This window comes from Rhopilema esculentum, chromosome 16, assembly GCF_057945365.1.
Source record: "Rhopilema esculentum isolate cy_ngs chromosome 16, ASM5794536v1, whole genome shotgun sequence".
Lineage (NCBI taxonomy): Eukaryota > Metazoa > Cnidaria > Scyphozoa > Rhizostomeae > Rhizostomatidae > Rhopilema > Rhopilema esculentum.
In genome coordinates, this window is record NC_142830.1 from 7,512,399 (window position 1) to 7,526,121 (window position 13,723).

Genomic DNA, 13,723 nt, shown 5'->3' on the forward strand with positions numbered 1-13,723 from the left:
GAAACGAAGAAATCGATGAGAACGCCGGCCGGCATCTGGCAAATATAATGCTAAGAACGACAACGACCGTGTCGGCATATTTGTATTGCCTCGTTCAGAATTTCAACCAAACAACAAACAACAACACGTAAGGGCCTTAGAACCGTAATATACGAAGAAGATCAAAACGGGGAAAAATTATGAATTTGAAAAATGTATAGGCATTCATTAGTTAACATTTTATTCGTCATTTTAAAACTAATTAAAATATCAACTGGTTTTCTGGACATCGAAGAATTAAAAGAACTGAAATATGGAATCGAAATCACGAAGAAACCAGTTTTATTATCGGTAAGAAAAGACTTAAGCATAACCGTCTTTTGCTCATGTTTACAGTTTAAGTAATGATGTCGTCAATTACTTCTGGATGAGAGCATAACTTGTTTTTTAAAGGTTAAATTGTAAAAATTTCAATTAATATTAAATTTTTCTTATAACTTGAAGTTACATCGGTCAGTAGTTGGTGAATCGAAAGGGCCTTGTTTTTCTCCAAGAATTCACTGGCATACAATTAAGAAAACTATATTCATCCCGCCAATTCATTAGTGAAATTGTAACAACATAAATACGCTTAAGTCTTGACAGTATGTATAAAATGAATTAACGTCAATAAACTATGCTTAATGAAAATAGACCCAGTGCAGATAGAGAGGATGGAAAGTTTTATTGGACATTAAATGAAACTGTATATCAAATCATTCTATATAACAGACTGAAACTTTGAGCTTTTGATGTGAAGTATTGTTAGAGCCTGTTTATTCTGTCATGGGCAATTTTGTGTCTTTGTATTTGCCAAAAATGGATCATAGATTTGGAATCTACATGTTGAAATTAGGCTGTGCTGAAAATTCCATGTTGTTTTGGCTGTCAGGCAGCGAATTATCCTATTTTTAGCATTTAGCTTTTCCTACACATTTCAATGGAGTTTGTTGCTGTAGCGAATATTTTTCACCACAGCAGCACATCTGGGTCAAATCTAAAGAAATATCTAAATATTCAAAACAAGATATCTTGGACCGAATGGTCCAAACAGCATGAAGTTCTCAGAATAAACTAATTTCAAACAATGATTTCAAATCTGAAATCCATTTTTGAAAAAGGTGTGTAAATAGCGAGATACAGAATCAATGATATCAACCTGGAATGGTGAATATGATCAAATTATCCTACCTTTCAGCCGGCAGGTGGAATGAAATCATCACATGTTTAAATGCAAATTCTATCCCATCCCCAAGCAACTTTTTGATCCCATCTCTCAGCTTTTCCTATTTCGCGATTTTTTCCTTATGGAATACGAATACATGCACATAAATAAGAATTTCATCCCACCTTCAAGCCAGTTTAGTGTTTATATAAGAAAATGCCTCCTCAAGAGGTGAGATCTAGCAAGGTAAGAGCAGGATCTAGTTTGCCATTAGAATAGTGTTTTTCATATAAATATAGATGGAAATTACAAAGCTTTGTTGAGGAAGCTCATTGACTAAAGGGGGGGGGGTAAATTTGCTCATGTAAACAGGCCTTTTAAAGGTTATAATTCTCTAATGATACATTGGTAATTGCCCTGGTATGTTAATTATGAGAACAAAAAATTACATAAAAAATTGGATTTCTTTAAACATCTTTTGAATAAGAAGCTACATTTCTATTTTTAGGAAATATTTGATACTATGTATTTTGTAGTGGTTTAAAGTTAGTTTTTTGGTTGAGCATTTGCATATTTATCAGATATTTTTAGGTAACATTTGTTTTTTATAACAATCATGCTATTGATCAATTACAAATATCTCAAGAAAATATGTAGAGTTGATTAAGAATTGAAAACAAAAGCCTCAACAAACACTTTCCATTCACTTTATGGAACCTTTAATCAAAATGAACTACAAAATATGTATTTTGTCAAACAAAATCTTATCAGATCTTTGGGAATTAGGTATTAGCTTCACAGCAATTATGCTAAAGAAGAGGTACAAATGGTATTTGTACTATTTTTACTAAAGCTACAAATAAAGTATTGATATTATGCTATGAGTGATTTTTACTGCTCATTTCATAATATCATTGCATTACTCAAAGCAAGTAAGGGTATTGTTAAAAATAGTTTTCAGTTTAAAATTTCCATCTATTTCCTCAAAGCAATTTCCTTAAAATTGTACCTCTTTTTTAAATGTTTTTGCATACAAGGCTTCTTTCCTTTGTTTCCTTTGACAAGGCCTACAAGGTAAATTACTTATGTATCTCTTTTTTTAAATAAGGTTTAATTGAAACCATCTAATTTATTAGATGTTATAATTTCCCCCTTATTTTGACATCAATCTTTGTTCTAGTACCAAAATAATATTCATAAAATTTTTCTTTTTTGTTAAAGAAATTTTATGATGGCAAAAAGAGCCTTTTCATATTTATTCGATTGTAAGCTGCCCTTGTTTTTAAGCCACCCATGATTATATAAGCCACAGCAAATTGGGTAGATATAAAATGAAAGCCGCCCTTGATTATAAGCCACCTTTACAATACCATGCAGAAATACTTGGTTTGAAATGACAGACACAAAAAGGAATAAAAACCTGATTATGTACTTAAATAAAAAAATAGGCACTAGAAATTTAATCAACCAGCATTATCATCCAGCATGGGATCATCAGTAGCACCCAGATTCTTCTTCGCCTTCTACATTATCACCCGCAGCTTCAAGGTAGCAGGAAAGCTTGACAGGAATTCAACAAAATGATGTAAGCCCCCTTGTCTATAAAGTACAGCAAAATGTGCCAAAAAATGAGTACAAGCTGCTGCTAATATCCAAATAAGTACAAAGGTTTTTTTCATGATGCCATTGACTTCTATTCATTAATCTAAAGCCTCACATTGATTTATGTTAATTCATTGCTTTTGAAATTCTAGGAGATTAAGGAAAACACATTGCACCTTTCTTCAAAATATGGACAAATCTATCAATGTGCCATTCCCATTAGAGATATAAAACCAAAGGAAAGTGATACAGATTCCAAAAATGACACTGATGTCACTGTGCAGTCAGTTTTGGATTCTTCACTTCAAGGGCATTGTTTGTTTTATGTAAGTTTTACCTTGAATGAATTTTAAGCCTGTTCATTGAACTGGTTTTCTCTACTAATTTACAATTTGTACTGATAATTTATTCTTCTAGTATGCTAAGATTTTCAAGTTTGATGTTATGTATCCTTCATAGTTGAAAGTAATGTGCTTTTCATTTCCCTATTTTCTTCTAGAAAAAGGTTTTGTGATTTTTAAGTTTAGGAATTAGGTCCATTCCCTGCACAAAAAGTTTAGTGCTCAGCTTACCTTGGATACAAGTCTTTGGATAGAAATAGTTTTTTATTTAAGACTTCATCCCTCAACTAGTTACAAAAAGCAGCAGGCTCAATGGTTAACTTAATGTGACACTTAAGTTTTCCCATCTTTTTTACTTAGACACTTAATTGGTGGACCTACAAAGTTTGCTACAAGAAGGAAATAACTCAGTATCATGAAGGTATCAAGTTTTTTCTATCCAAACTTATTCTCGTCCTTACAATATATATTTATTTATAAATATAGATTCAATTATTTAAAAATTTTGTGATATTTCTGAATAATGGAATTTCTAGGGCACTAAGGCCTTAGTTTGATTTTTTCTGTTTCTGGTTAAATTCTTGTCAATTTAATCTTAGTGGAATATATGTTTTATTACAGAAAATGGCATTGTACATGGAGATGTCATAAGCCTTGGAACATTTCATTCAGAAAAGGAATGGAATAATACGGTACCCCTTTATGCTTGAGAGAATTCCTTTGATTTGATTTGAGAGAATTAGCTTTGCAGTTAACATTTTTATTGTTTATCAAGTTTTGTAAATGAGCTTGAAATAAATGTGTCATGTTAATTGCAGCAATATGCACATTTTTGAAGCATTGCATTTTTATGAAAAAAGAGCTGCATGAGACTTCTGTCTTCTGTAGACTAAAATGGCCTTAAATGACATTGATAATATAGAAATAACTCGTTTAAAAAACCACAAACGCAGCAATATAAAGTATTATATAGGTATTTTGAGCATTCATGGACATCCTGTAAGATATGTTGTCAATTTATTTAAAAACATAATTTTTCTGCTTTTTAGAGTTCACAGAGCAAATCAAAAGAAATCAAATATCATTATCATAAGTATGTCAATGGTTCAGTTTGTGATCTTGTTGGGAAAAAGAGAGAAACCACTGTCAAGGTAATTTTATGTCAACACTGTTTGTATTATGTTTATTGTTATCCAAACTGGTGTTTTTATTTGAGAACGAACATTTAAGAACTGATAAAATAATGGTGTAGGACAACTTGCAGCTGTAGTATTTGGAGTTAGCATTTGGATTGTAACTAAGCATTGTTATTAGTTTAAATATGTGATCTAGATTAGTTTCTTTTGAAATTAGATTGAATTTTGTATTAAAATAAAATAACAAACAAAAAACCAGCAAATGAAACTAATCTGTGACAAAAAGCAAACTGGTTATTTGTCAATTGATTTGCTTAACCATATTGTCAATGCATTTGCTTAACCATAGATAAAGGACTTGTACTGCTTTGTACAATGCTGGGTTTATTGTGTTGCTAGCAACAATCATGCGCCCTTTTTTCTGATTTGTCATGAAGTTCTCAAGTCTTATCCATACAAAAGAGGAATAATTAAAACTTGTAATTCACCTTATGGGATTAATTCAGCCAGATGCTTTAAAAATGTTCGTAATCAAGCTTAAGTATGCTTCTTAATCACTAAATTGGTTCTTGGCTACACTTTGACATCGGACCATGTATTTACTTGGTAACCATTAGAGACTTTCTACAGGTTGAGTTGTTAGTTGTCGGCTATTTAAGCTTACAGAATTTGTAGTGCAACCATTTGATGTTGAATTAAAATAGTCAAAGCCTGTTCTACATCAATTTGCCATCTATTCTTCATCGACTTATTTTTGTTAAAAGATCTGCTATAATAGATGGTTTTAGAAATTTTTATATACGTAAATCCCTATTTGATTTTGATTTATTTCTAGGATTCTGGTGTTACCTCAGCCCATTTTATTGTTTTTCTGCTTGTAGTTCTTTTGCAACGAAGATATGGTTAATGCTGTTGTCTCCGTTGATGAACCAGAGACCTGTGTGTACAGGATTAATGTGCAAAGCAAATCACTTTGTACACTACCACTCTTCAAACCGCCGAAAAAAGAAAGTGCTAAGGATATAACCTGCTCGCCAGCTTTAACCAAGCACCAGTACGACCAGTATCTCCTAAAAGAAGAAGGTTAGAGCTGTTTGTTTTTCATCTAAAATATTTTAGCAAACCGTTTCTCGTTTTGTATCTGACAATGTTTTTGAAAGAAAAATTATATCTTTCTTAGAGTGGTGTGTGTATTTACTTTTATTAAGAAGAAAGAAGTGTTAATGATTTGCTTAAATGGCTATTTTTGTATAAGAACCCTGTATAAGAACCTTTTGAGAACCTTTTAAAAGAGCCTTGGGCTAGACAGGAAAGCGTTAGAAGCTTAATTGAGCAAGAAAGTCAGATTTCTCTGTAGTATTTTCCATAATGGAACCTCGTGCGTTACTTCATTTTGTATTGACAAGAAAGTCTTATGTTGGGAATGCAAGTGAAACGGTATGGAACTTGTAAATTTCGAAGACATATCTTGCATCTGTAGAAAAAATAAAAAAGAAGAAAGAAGAAGAACGCCTGCGTGCAGCTGAGGCAGAAAAGCGAAAAAAAATTCTCCACGAAGAAACTTTGTCCGATCCTCTTGGTAGTTTCGTAACAGCTTTTCAGTCCTTTCTAACAACACCCGTACAGGCTGCAAAAGACAAATCGAAGGATGGCACACCAAAAGATGACTTGAGTAATTTCTGGAAAGACTTTGGTATTGATCTATCAGGTTAGTTATCAACTTTGTTTTTAAATTTGGTGATATCCAAAAAGCTTCTCATGGCCCAAGATGAAGTAAATAGGTTTAATCTTAAGTCTGAATCATCTATTTGTAATTTCATGTGTGATATCTTGGTCAGTCTTTCGAAAGTAGTTATTTTGTTATCGAAAGTATCGTTTAATTACTCGATTGGACCTATCAATGGTGCCTACTTTTAGAGCACCAGACGTTCAGATAGAAACATTCATCAAATTTTTGCCAAAATTGACTTTTGGAAGATGGTATGATGAAAATGAGAAGAAATTTGTCTCAAGTGACCTGATTCGCCACGCTATACTTTTCTGTCACGCTTTCAGCATTGCCACATCATTCCTATAAATTAATTCCCTTAAGAACTTTTGTATTCAAAAGTTGGACTGAGTTTCTTAAAGCTTTTCGTAAACATGGCAGCAGATATCGTGTGGTAAAAGTCAAATGACATGTGATTAAGGGAGCAATTTGACAATGAAAACATATTGACGGTCCTTATCTAGTATGGCAATTTGTGTGTTGGATGCCATAAGATTTTGGGATAGTGATAAGATTGTTTGTAACCTCAACTCTGTGTTATGGGCAGATAATGCGAAATTTCAACCTTAAAAACAAAATTTTCCAGCTTATCGCTAAGGTAATTTGGTACACCAGAAAAATGCTTTATTATCATCCATGTGTTTTTCAAGGTACTATTGCAAAGCCTGAAGCAAAATCTGAGGAAGAGGTGAAAGGAAAAGAAGTGGAAAAACAGACAAAAACTGATTCAAAAGATAAAACTGAAGCTGATGAAATGGTGGAAGAACTGAATCCAATGAGCAAAGGAGATGGCATGGTTTCCACTGAGGGAAAGCTGTTTGAAAAGAAGCTTAAGAAGGATGGGTCAGTTGCAGAATTAACAGATGAGATCAAGAAGCTGTTTTCTTTACAGGAAGCAATTGATGAAGTGGATAAGCAAGCAGAAGAATTGATAAAAAAAGACAGGGAAAAAAGAACTATATTTGTTAACCATTTTGGGAAATCTAAGCAAAAAGCTGAAAAACAAATAACCGACTTGAGAATGTTGTTAAACCAACTGACAGTTAAGAAAAGCAGTGAGAAGGGTGATAAGAATGCCCAGCACTTGGAACTTATGATCAAGAAAATAGAACAAAACCTACGATTGTTTCAACAGCGGATTGAGTACGTCCTTTCAATTTTAATGCCTGCCCGTTACTAAGTTTTCTTGACATATTGCACCCTTATTTTGTCAGGATCTTGAGTTTTCATTTTTCGGTCTCTCTTAATCTAGGAGCCTAGTTGCTCAAAAATGTATGCCCAAGGTATTCTATCTTTTTTGAGCTTTTTGCAATGCTAGTTTGTTTCTTATTTGAAACTGGCTTTGAAAAAAGCAAACATTTTAAACAAATGCAGTTATTCAACTAAAAGCAACAAATGTTCCTAATTTCTTGTCATTACCCGTTTTCGGAACCTTCTATAATATTCACATTTTAGCAACATATCCCTGGCAATTTCTATACCCTTTAAAGTTACACTGATCAAATTGGAAAGATTCTTCTTAGAACCAGAAGATCAACATTCATATATTTATTCTATTTTATATGTAGTGTTTTTTCATAAGAGCCATTTATAAATACTTTCCATTTTATTTCTTTTCCTCAAATACTTTTACGCTTTGTGCTATTTTTTGCATATCTATTTTAGCCGTCTAAATAAAAAGATGGAGAACTCCTTGAAGCGAAGTGAAGCGTTTGAAAAGAGATACAAAAATATACAAGACATGTTTAGTGGAGGCAAGTCTTCCAAGAAAAACCCTCGAACGAAGGAAGAGCCCCTTGTTAGTCTGAATGAAGTTTTGAAAAGCCTTCGAAATGAACGTGATGAAGTGGATCGAATTGCTAAATCAGGTATGTCTTTTTCTGAGACAGTTTTATTCAATTTATTTAAGATGGTTTATGAAAGCCTTCTACTGAAATGATAAAATAATTGTGTTATGTACTTGAAGAATCTAAAATTTTAAGGAGATAATGGTTTTGGAAAAGTAGACCAGTTTGAAGTTTTACACAAATGGGTTTTTAGAATCCTTATCGTTTTTACCATAAGAGAAACAATACTGTTTTTATCCAACACTTTGAAAAGTATTGCTTTTTCGCAGTGTAACCAGTTTCATACCTATACTAGTGTTTCATGCAAAATCATAAAGTTCTACATTCAACGTGATTTCATTCTCTATTTTTTCCAAAATTTTTATCAGTTAAAGGAGGCGATTTGAATGTGGTTCACCAGGTGATACTTAAATCTGCAAACCATAGGTGTAGCAATAAGAATCGAACCCAATGAATGACCATTGCTTATTACTTCTGACCATTGAGGCTTTGACATATCTTTTATCCTGTATTAAAAAATGTTGAGGTAACGCGATCTGTTTTCCACTATAAACATTTAAATACTCATTACATTGAGTCATTACTTTCGGAATACTTTGTCTTCAATTTAATGTCATAGTTCTATTCCGCGACTGTATCGTTTAAATTTTAGCCCAAGTTTACTTAATAATTAGACAAATTCACAATAGTTCTTTCAACGAACTTAATCGATTTGTCTACAAATGTCAAACAAATAATGTTAGATTGGTCATCAAGTTTCATGAATGGTTGTTTATTAATTTGCGGATAGGTGTTGGGGGGATTAAAAGAGTTAACTACGCCTAGGGGTAATGAGTCAATCGCTCATCTTTATTAGGACATCACGTGGTTTGGTTAAGCCAATTGTGACTTATGGAAGAATTGGCATTCCTGCAATCTAAATACTCTTTAATTGTTACGCAGGCATTTATATCTCAATCAGATAGAATATGCCATGTATTTAGCAGGCTTTTAGATGTCAGTTGAAGATTTTCGTGAATTAGGTAATATGTAGGACTTGTTTGTGGTGTGCAAAATTCTTCTCGTTTCCACCAATCCTTTTTGCTACTCACAAAGTTTGTCATTTCTTTTCATCTTGTGCATAACTGAAGCTAAAGTAAGTATCAAGTATATTGATATGAACTATAGCATTGAAAGATTTATAAGCTTGAATTATATAGCATAAACTCTAGTCACGTTACTCTGCGTTTCATTAGTAGACTTAAACAAACCGCTTAAGCATTTTCTTAGAAATAGTCTATTGAAATTTCAGTATTTAAGAATTTTGTGTAAGAAGAAAGAAACGCAGGATATGCTGTCCACTTGATTCTCTGTTATATTACGAAGGAAATAGTCTGGAACAAAGCAACACGACAACGAGAATCTAATGTACTGAAATAGAATTTTGCTGTATTAAGATAAATTTATTTCGTTTCTATTATTAACACCTTTTGTTACAGAAACCACTTGCTCCCTATGTCTTCATTTGAAACTTGAGCTTTGCTTAGGATAGGTTTGGAATTAAATCCTAAAATTTTCTTTGCAATCCTGGCCACCATTTGCTATGTGTAATTGATGAATACTAAAGAGCTGCTCCCCTGCTAGCGACACAAATGATTCCGAAGGTCCTACCCTGATAATATAGCAGTATTGCCAAAAAGCTAAAGGTTCAGAATGATCCATTTGAGAATGAATCTTTTCCTTCCAATATTACTGACTGCCTAGCCTTTCGCTATGATAAAAAAAGACTAAATTCTGTCACTACCTTGTCTCCCTGTCGGTTGTGTTAGTCTCTTCGTGGAGCTTTTGTCACTTTTATTCCCGTGCTTTTGATGATTTAAGGTTCTATTGTTTAGGGGACGAATTAAAATCACCCGAAGATACAGATGATGTGGATACAGAAAAGGTTGTGGCTGACACTTCAGAGAAAGAAGCCAAAAAGCAGGTTGATCCTATTCTTGATGCTGTAATTAAGATGCTTAAACTTGGAGGAAAAAAAGAGAAGAAAGCGGAAGAGGCAAGCAAGTCAGAGTCAGCTGGGAGCTCCAGTGAAGATGACCTGGATTCGAAACAGATTAAGAATTCTTTGCCGTCAGAACCTTTGTCTTTTAAGGAGGGCACAGATAAAGGCGATACAATAGGCGACAATAAAATCAAGGTAAAGATCACTCATCTTGGCAGCGATGACGTGAAGCTACTTGAAGAGGATGAAAAGCAGGAAGAGCTTGCTGGAACCAATAATGCAAACAATAGGCTCAAAAAAGCTGGTAAAAAGATCGAGAATATGGTTAAAGAAAAGTTGAAAAAAGCTGGTGTTGATCTTGGAAGTGAGTTGCCACGATTTTAATCTTAGATAGCAATTTATGTAAAATTTTGGGCTAAATTAACGGGCATTTTTTGTTTGATTATGTTTATTTGTAGATTGTTTAGGAAACTACTTTCTTCGAAAAAAGTCTCATTTTCTATAAAGTCCTCAGTGCAACAAATTGTTGCACTGGAAAAACATTTTTTCTTGAATATGTTTAATTTTTTTCTGATTATTTTAAAAAACATTGCACAAGAGGTCCTCGTCACGGTAGTGTTTTCAAAGGAATCCTGTGAAGTTGAGGGTCCTTTTGTGCCAAATCTCTTTTTGTCACAAATAGGCACAAAAATATTTGCCGAACCTAAGCCACGAGACAAAGTGATATGGGATTTCAATGCATCTCCCTGAATGTTGAATTGCTGTCATTTTATGTCATCTACGAAAGCAAAAATTTTCATTCGACACCTTCATTTCGATTTTCCCTATTATTTCTAAATAACCTGTTAGCTTCTGTGTTCATAATTTGCATCTAGATATCAGAAATGTATTTAAAGTCTGTAGCCAGTTTTGTAGAATTGAAATCCACGAGTTTCCCATTATGCTTTCCCGACAATTAAGTTCGGCATGAAGACCAATATTCAATCCTCCAATCTTCTTTTTCTTGATGAAAGTAGCAAAGGTATTTTTTAATTTCTTCAGTATTCTTTCCAAAAAAATGAATTTTGCGGTTTTTTACGCTTGAGGTAAAACTGTACTGATGTTCTCGCAAAATAACTCCAAATGTATAACAACAATTGATTGGCAAGGAATGATAATGACGACTGAATGACGTAAGAGATTAGCTAGGTTTTTCACCAACTGCACTGTTCGCTAACACCTACGCACATTTGCTGTCTCAGTAATCAACGGTCAACATCAAGATTTTTCTCCATTTACATTTTTCTATTCTTCTTATGTTTTTAGCAAACATAAAGATAAAAATAATAACAAATGATGGGCCATTGTCATCTTTATCTTCGAAAAGTAAAACAGACTTTCTCACTGATGAGACCGCAACGCAGTTCAAAGACATGCTTGTCAACATGTTGGTATGTATTATTCTTGTTGAGTTTGCAATTTACATTTTGATCTATGTGTAAAGGTCCTCCAAGTTCAAATAGTTCCCCTCTAAAAACTATTCAAATGTTTGATATAGCATCTCGCAGAAGGAACCTAGCACCAGATTTAACGTTGGGGGGCTAAATTACAACTAACTTATCCCGAAAAAATTTATATGTTTCTAGAACATAGAGAATGTGTCTATTTTCCAAATTTTCTCGCTTACCATTTCAGCGTATGGTTTGATATTGACAAAAATACCTTTGAAAAGGGCAGATTATTCTCAAGCATCGCAGCATTTCTATTGCTAATCCAAAATCAAACATCACTACGATTTCGCTTCAAAGACAAGAGAACAAATACAAAGTATTATTTTACGGTGAAATTAGAATGGGAGAATGAGGGAATTACAAACCCAACGTTTGCAAATATCTTCATGAAATTAAAACGGATATTTCAAACGTTTTCTCAGATAGATATAAGTAAAGTTGCCCTTTGAAGCCTCGACTTATCCATAATGTTACAATTCAAGGGCGGGACAATGGTGAAATTAGTTCTGAAGCACAACTTCATGCATATACAAGAATTCATTGGAGAATTCAGACGAATAGACTAATACAAAGACAAGTTGATATTATAATCGAAACAGCTTTTCAACTATTCACAACACCTTCAGCACATCAATTTTACAAGAGATTCACTCTCAGCAAAAAACTGTCCTTAACCAAAAAAGACCTACACGATCCGTTTTTGCTGATTTGCAGTTCTCTGTACTCTTGAAACATGTGTTTTAAATTGTATTTGAAGCCGTAAGGACCTTTTTGTGTCGCTTGAAGATGGTTCAGTGACATTGTCTTCAAGAGCAGGGAATAAGCTTCGAATACTTTATCAAACGTCCTATAGTGAATGTTTATTTGGCATTGATTCTTAATTTTGGATCTGCATTTCATCTCACTAGTTAGTTCTAAGGTATTGGTGTATTTTTGGTGTAAAAACCTTTACACCAATTCCTAATCGAATTCCTAATCACGTATTTCGTCAATTCTTATTAATATAGTGATTTAAAGTCATAAAACGAATAGTCAGGCGAAATCATGCTTTCAGATCTTTTTTCCTTTGAGCATTATTTTATTTTGTCCTAGTCTCTGCGTTAGCAAAGGCTACTAATAACTATAGAAGATATTTTTAAGGACAAAGCTTGCTCAAATTCCTAGATACGACTTATTACTTAAGCGGTCCTACCCTGCATCGCGCAAGTTTGGTTTTGAACATCATACCGTATTTTTTAAATTACATTTTTCTTTGCTTTTAGGGTGGCGGAACAGAAAAAGTTAAAGAGGAAAAAAGACAGTCAAGTATGGAAGACAGTTATAAGTTTGTCTGGGACAAAGATGAAGGCACCGAAGAAAGAACTGAGGAGAAAGATAGCAAGTCTTCTTTGCTTTGATCAATTTCCTTTCAAAATTTTGAAAAATTGTCGATCCAGCTGCTACATTTGATAAATTTCTCACAAATAGTTTTATGCAGTTATATATGTCGGCAGATTCAATTGAGCGATGGTTCAGATCCATAAGTTGTTGGAAGGTCGTATCAGTCAGGTTTTAGTACATTCACAGACTTTGTTGCTTGAGATCAAATAAACATTTTAAACTAATGCTTACGATTCCCCTCGTCCTTTCGCATAATAAATTTATTGATATTGACAAATTTATTTATTTGTCAATAAATTTATTAGAAATACTTTATTTTCTGGGGAATAGAAACACCTGCGAATCAAGAGCATATTAATCCTTTGAAAGCTGTCTGCGATTTTCTGATGTTCATTCTTTGTTCAAATCTGGAATGAGTGATTTCAAAATGCTTTACACTTCTATAAATTTATTTGATTTTATGTTTTATCTCTTAAATCTCGACTTCTTCATACGCTTCTAAATTTTATGTTTCGCAATAAAAATTTTAAAGTATGTTTAAATGTTAGTCATTAAATATAAGATGCTCATTCCAGATAATCGTTACAAAGAATAATATTATTACAAAGATGAAATTTATGTAAAGATTTATATTGAACATTCAATTACACGCTTGAAGGCTCTCGCGCAACCGGCATGCTTTGCGACTGTATTTTCAAAACCGGCCTAATAACGTACTGCATGAAATTACAAATACGGCCTATTGCATCTCGTGTAAAATACCACTACCGCAAAGCATGTCGGTTGCTCAGGAGCCTTCAATAGGTTGCAGCAGAATAGGCCAATAAGTATTAAGATGATCTGCTACGACCGTGGATAGACTTTACGCTTTATTCTGATTTTAATTTCATTTAGAGACAATCGAGATGTTTTCATTAAACTTTTTCAAGATTTTCCTCTATTATTAAGACGCCATTGCTGAAATCGCATTAGATCGTATGCCTGATGCTGCAACC

The 13,723-nt window shown here is 33.3% G+C and overlaps 1 protein-coding gene across 1 annotated transcript; it reads left to right on the forward strand.

Moving 5' to 3' along the window:
* Positions 1–112: 112 nt before the first annotated feature.
* LOC135682823 (uncharacterized) lies at positions 113–13,654 on the forward strand. Its single transcript, XM_065197883.2, has 12 exons — positions 113–330; positions 2,938–3,111; positions 3,487–3,547; positions 3,748–3,818; positions 4,176–4,277; positions 5,144–5,345; positions 5,743–5,970; positions 6,681–7,173; positions 7,696–7,898; positions 9,752–10,222; positions 11,164–11,288; positions 12,611–13,654. The coding sequence occupies exons 1-12, from the start codon at positions 193–195 to the stop codon at positions 12,743–12,745; spliced, it is 2,403 nt and encodes an 800-aa protein (XP_065053955.2). The 5' UTR covers positions 113–192; the 3' UTR covers positions 12,746–13,654.
* The last annotated feature ends 69 nt before the right edge of the window (positions 13,655–13,723 follow it).

What these genes read in the sequence shown, in the direction of transcription:
- LOC135682823 (XM_065197883.2), top strand. Translation starts at nt 193, where the DNA reads ATGTATAGGCATTCATTAGTTAACATTTTATTCGTCATTTTAAAACTA. An exon ending in AAAAGGAATGGAATAATACG is followed by an intron (nt 3,819 to 4,175) that starts GTACCCCTTTAT and finishes TCTGCTTTTTAG; the next exon opens with AGTTCACAGAGCAAATCAAA. An exon ending in GGATCGAATTGCTAAATCAG is followed by an intron (nt 7,899 to 9,751) that starts GTATGTCTTTTT and finishes TCTATTGTTTAG; the next exon opens with GGGACGAATTAAAATCACCC.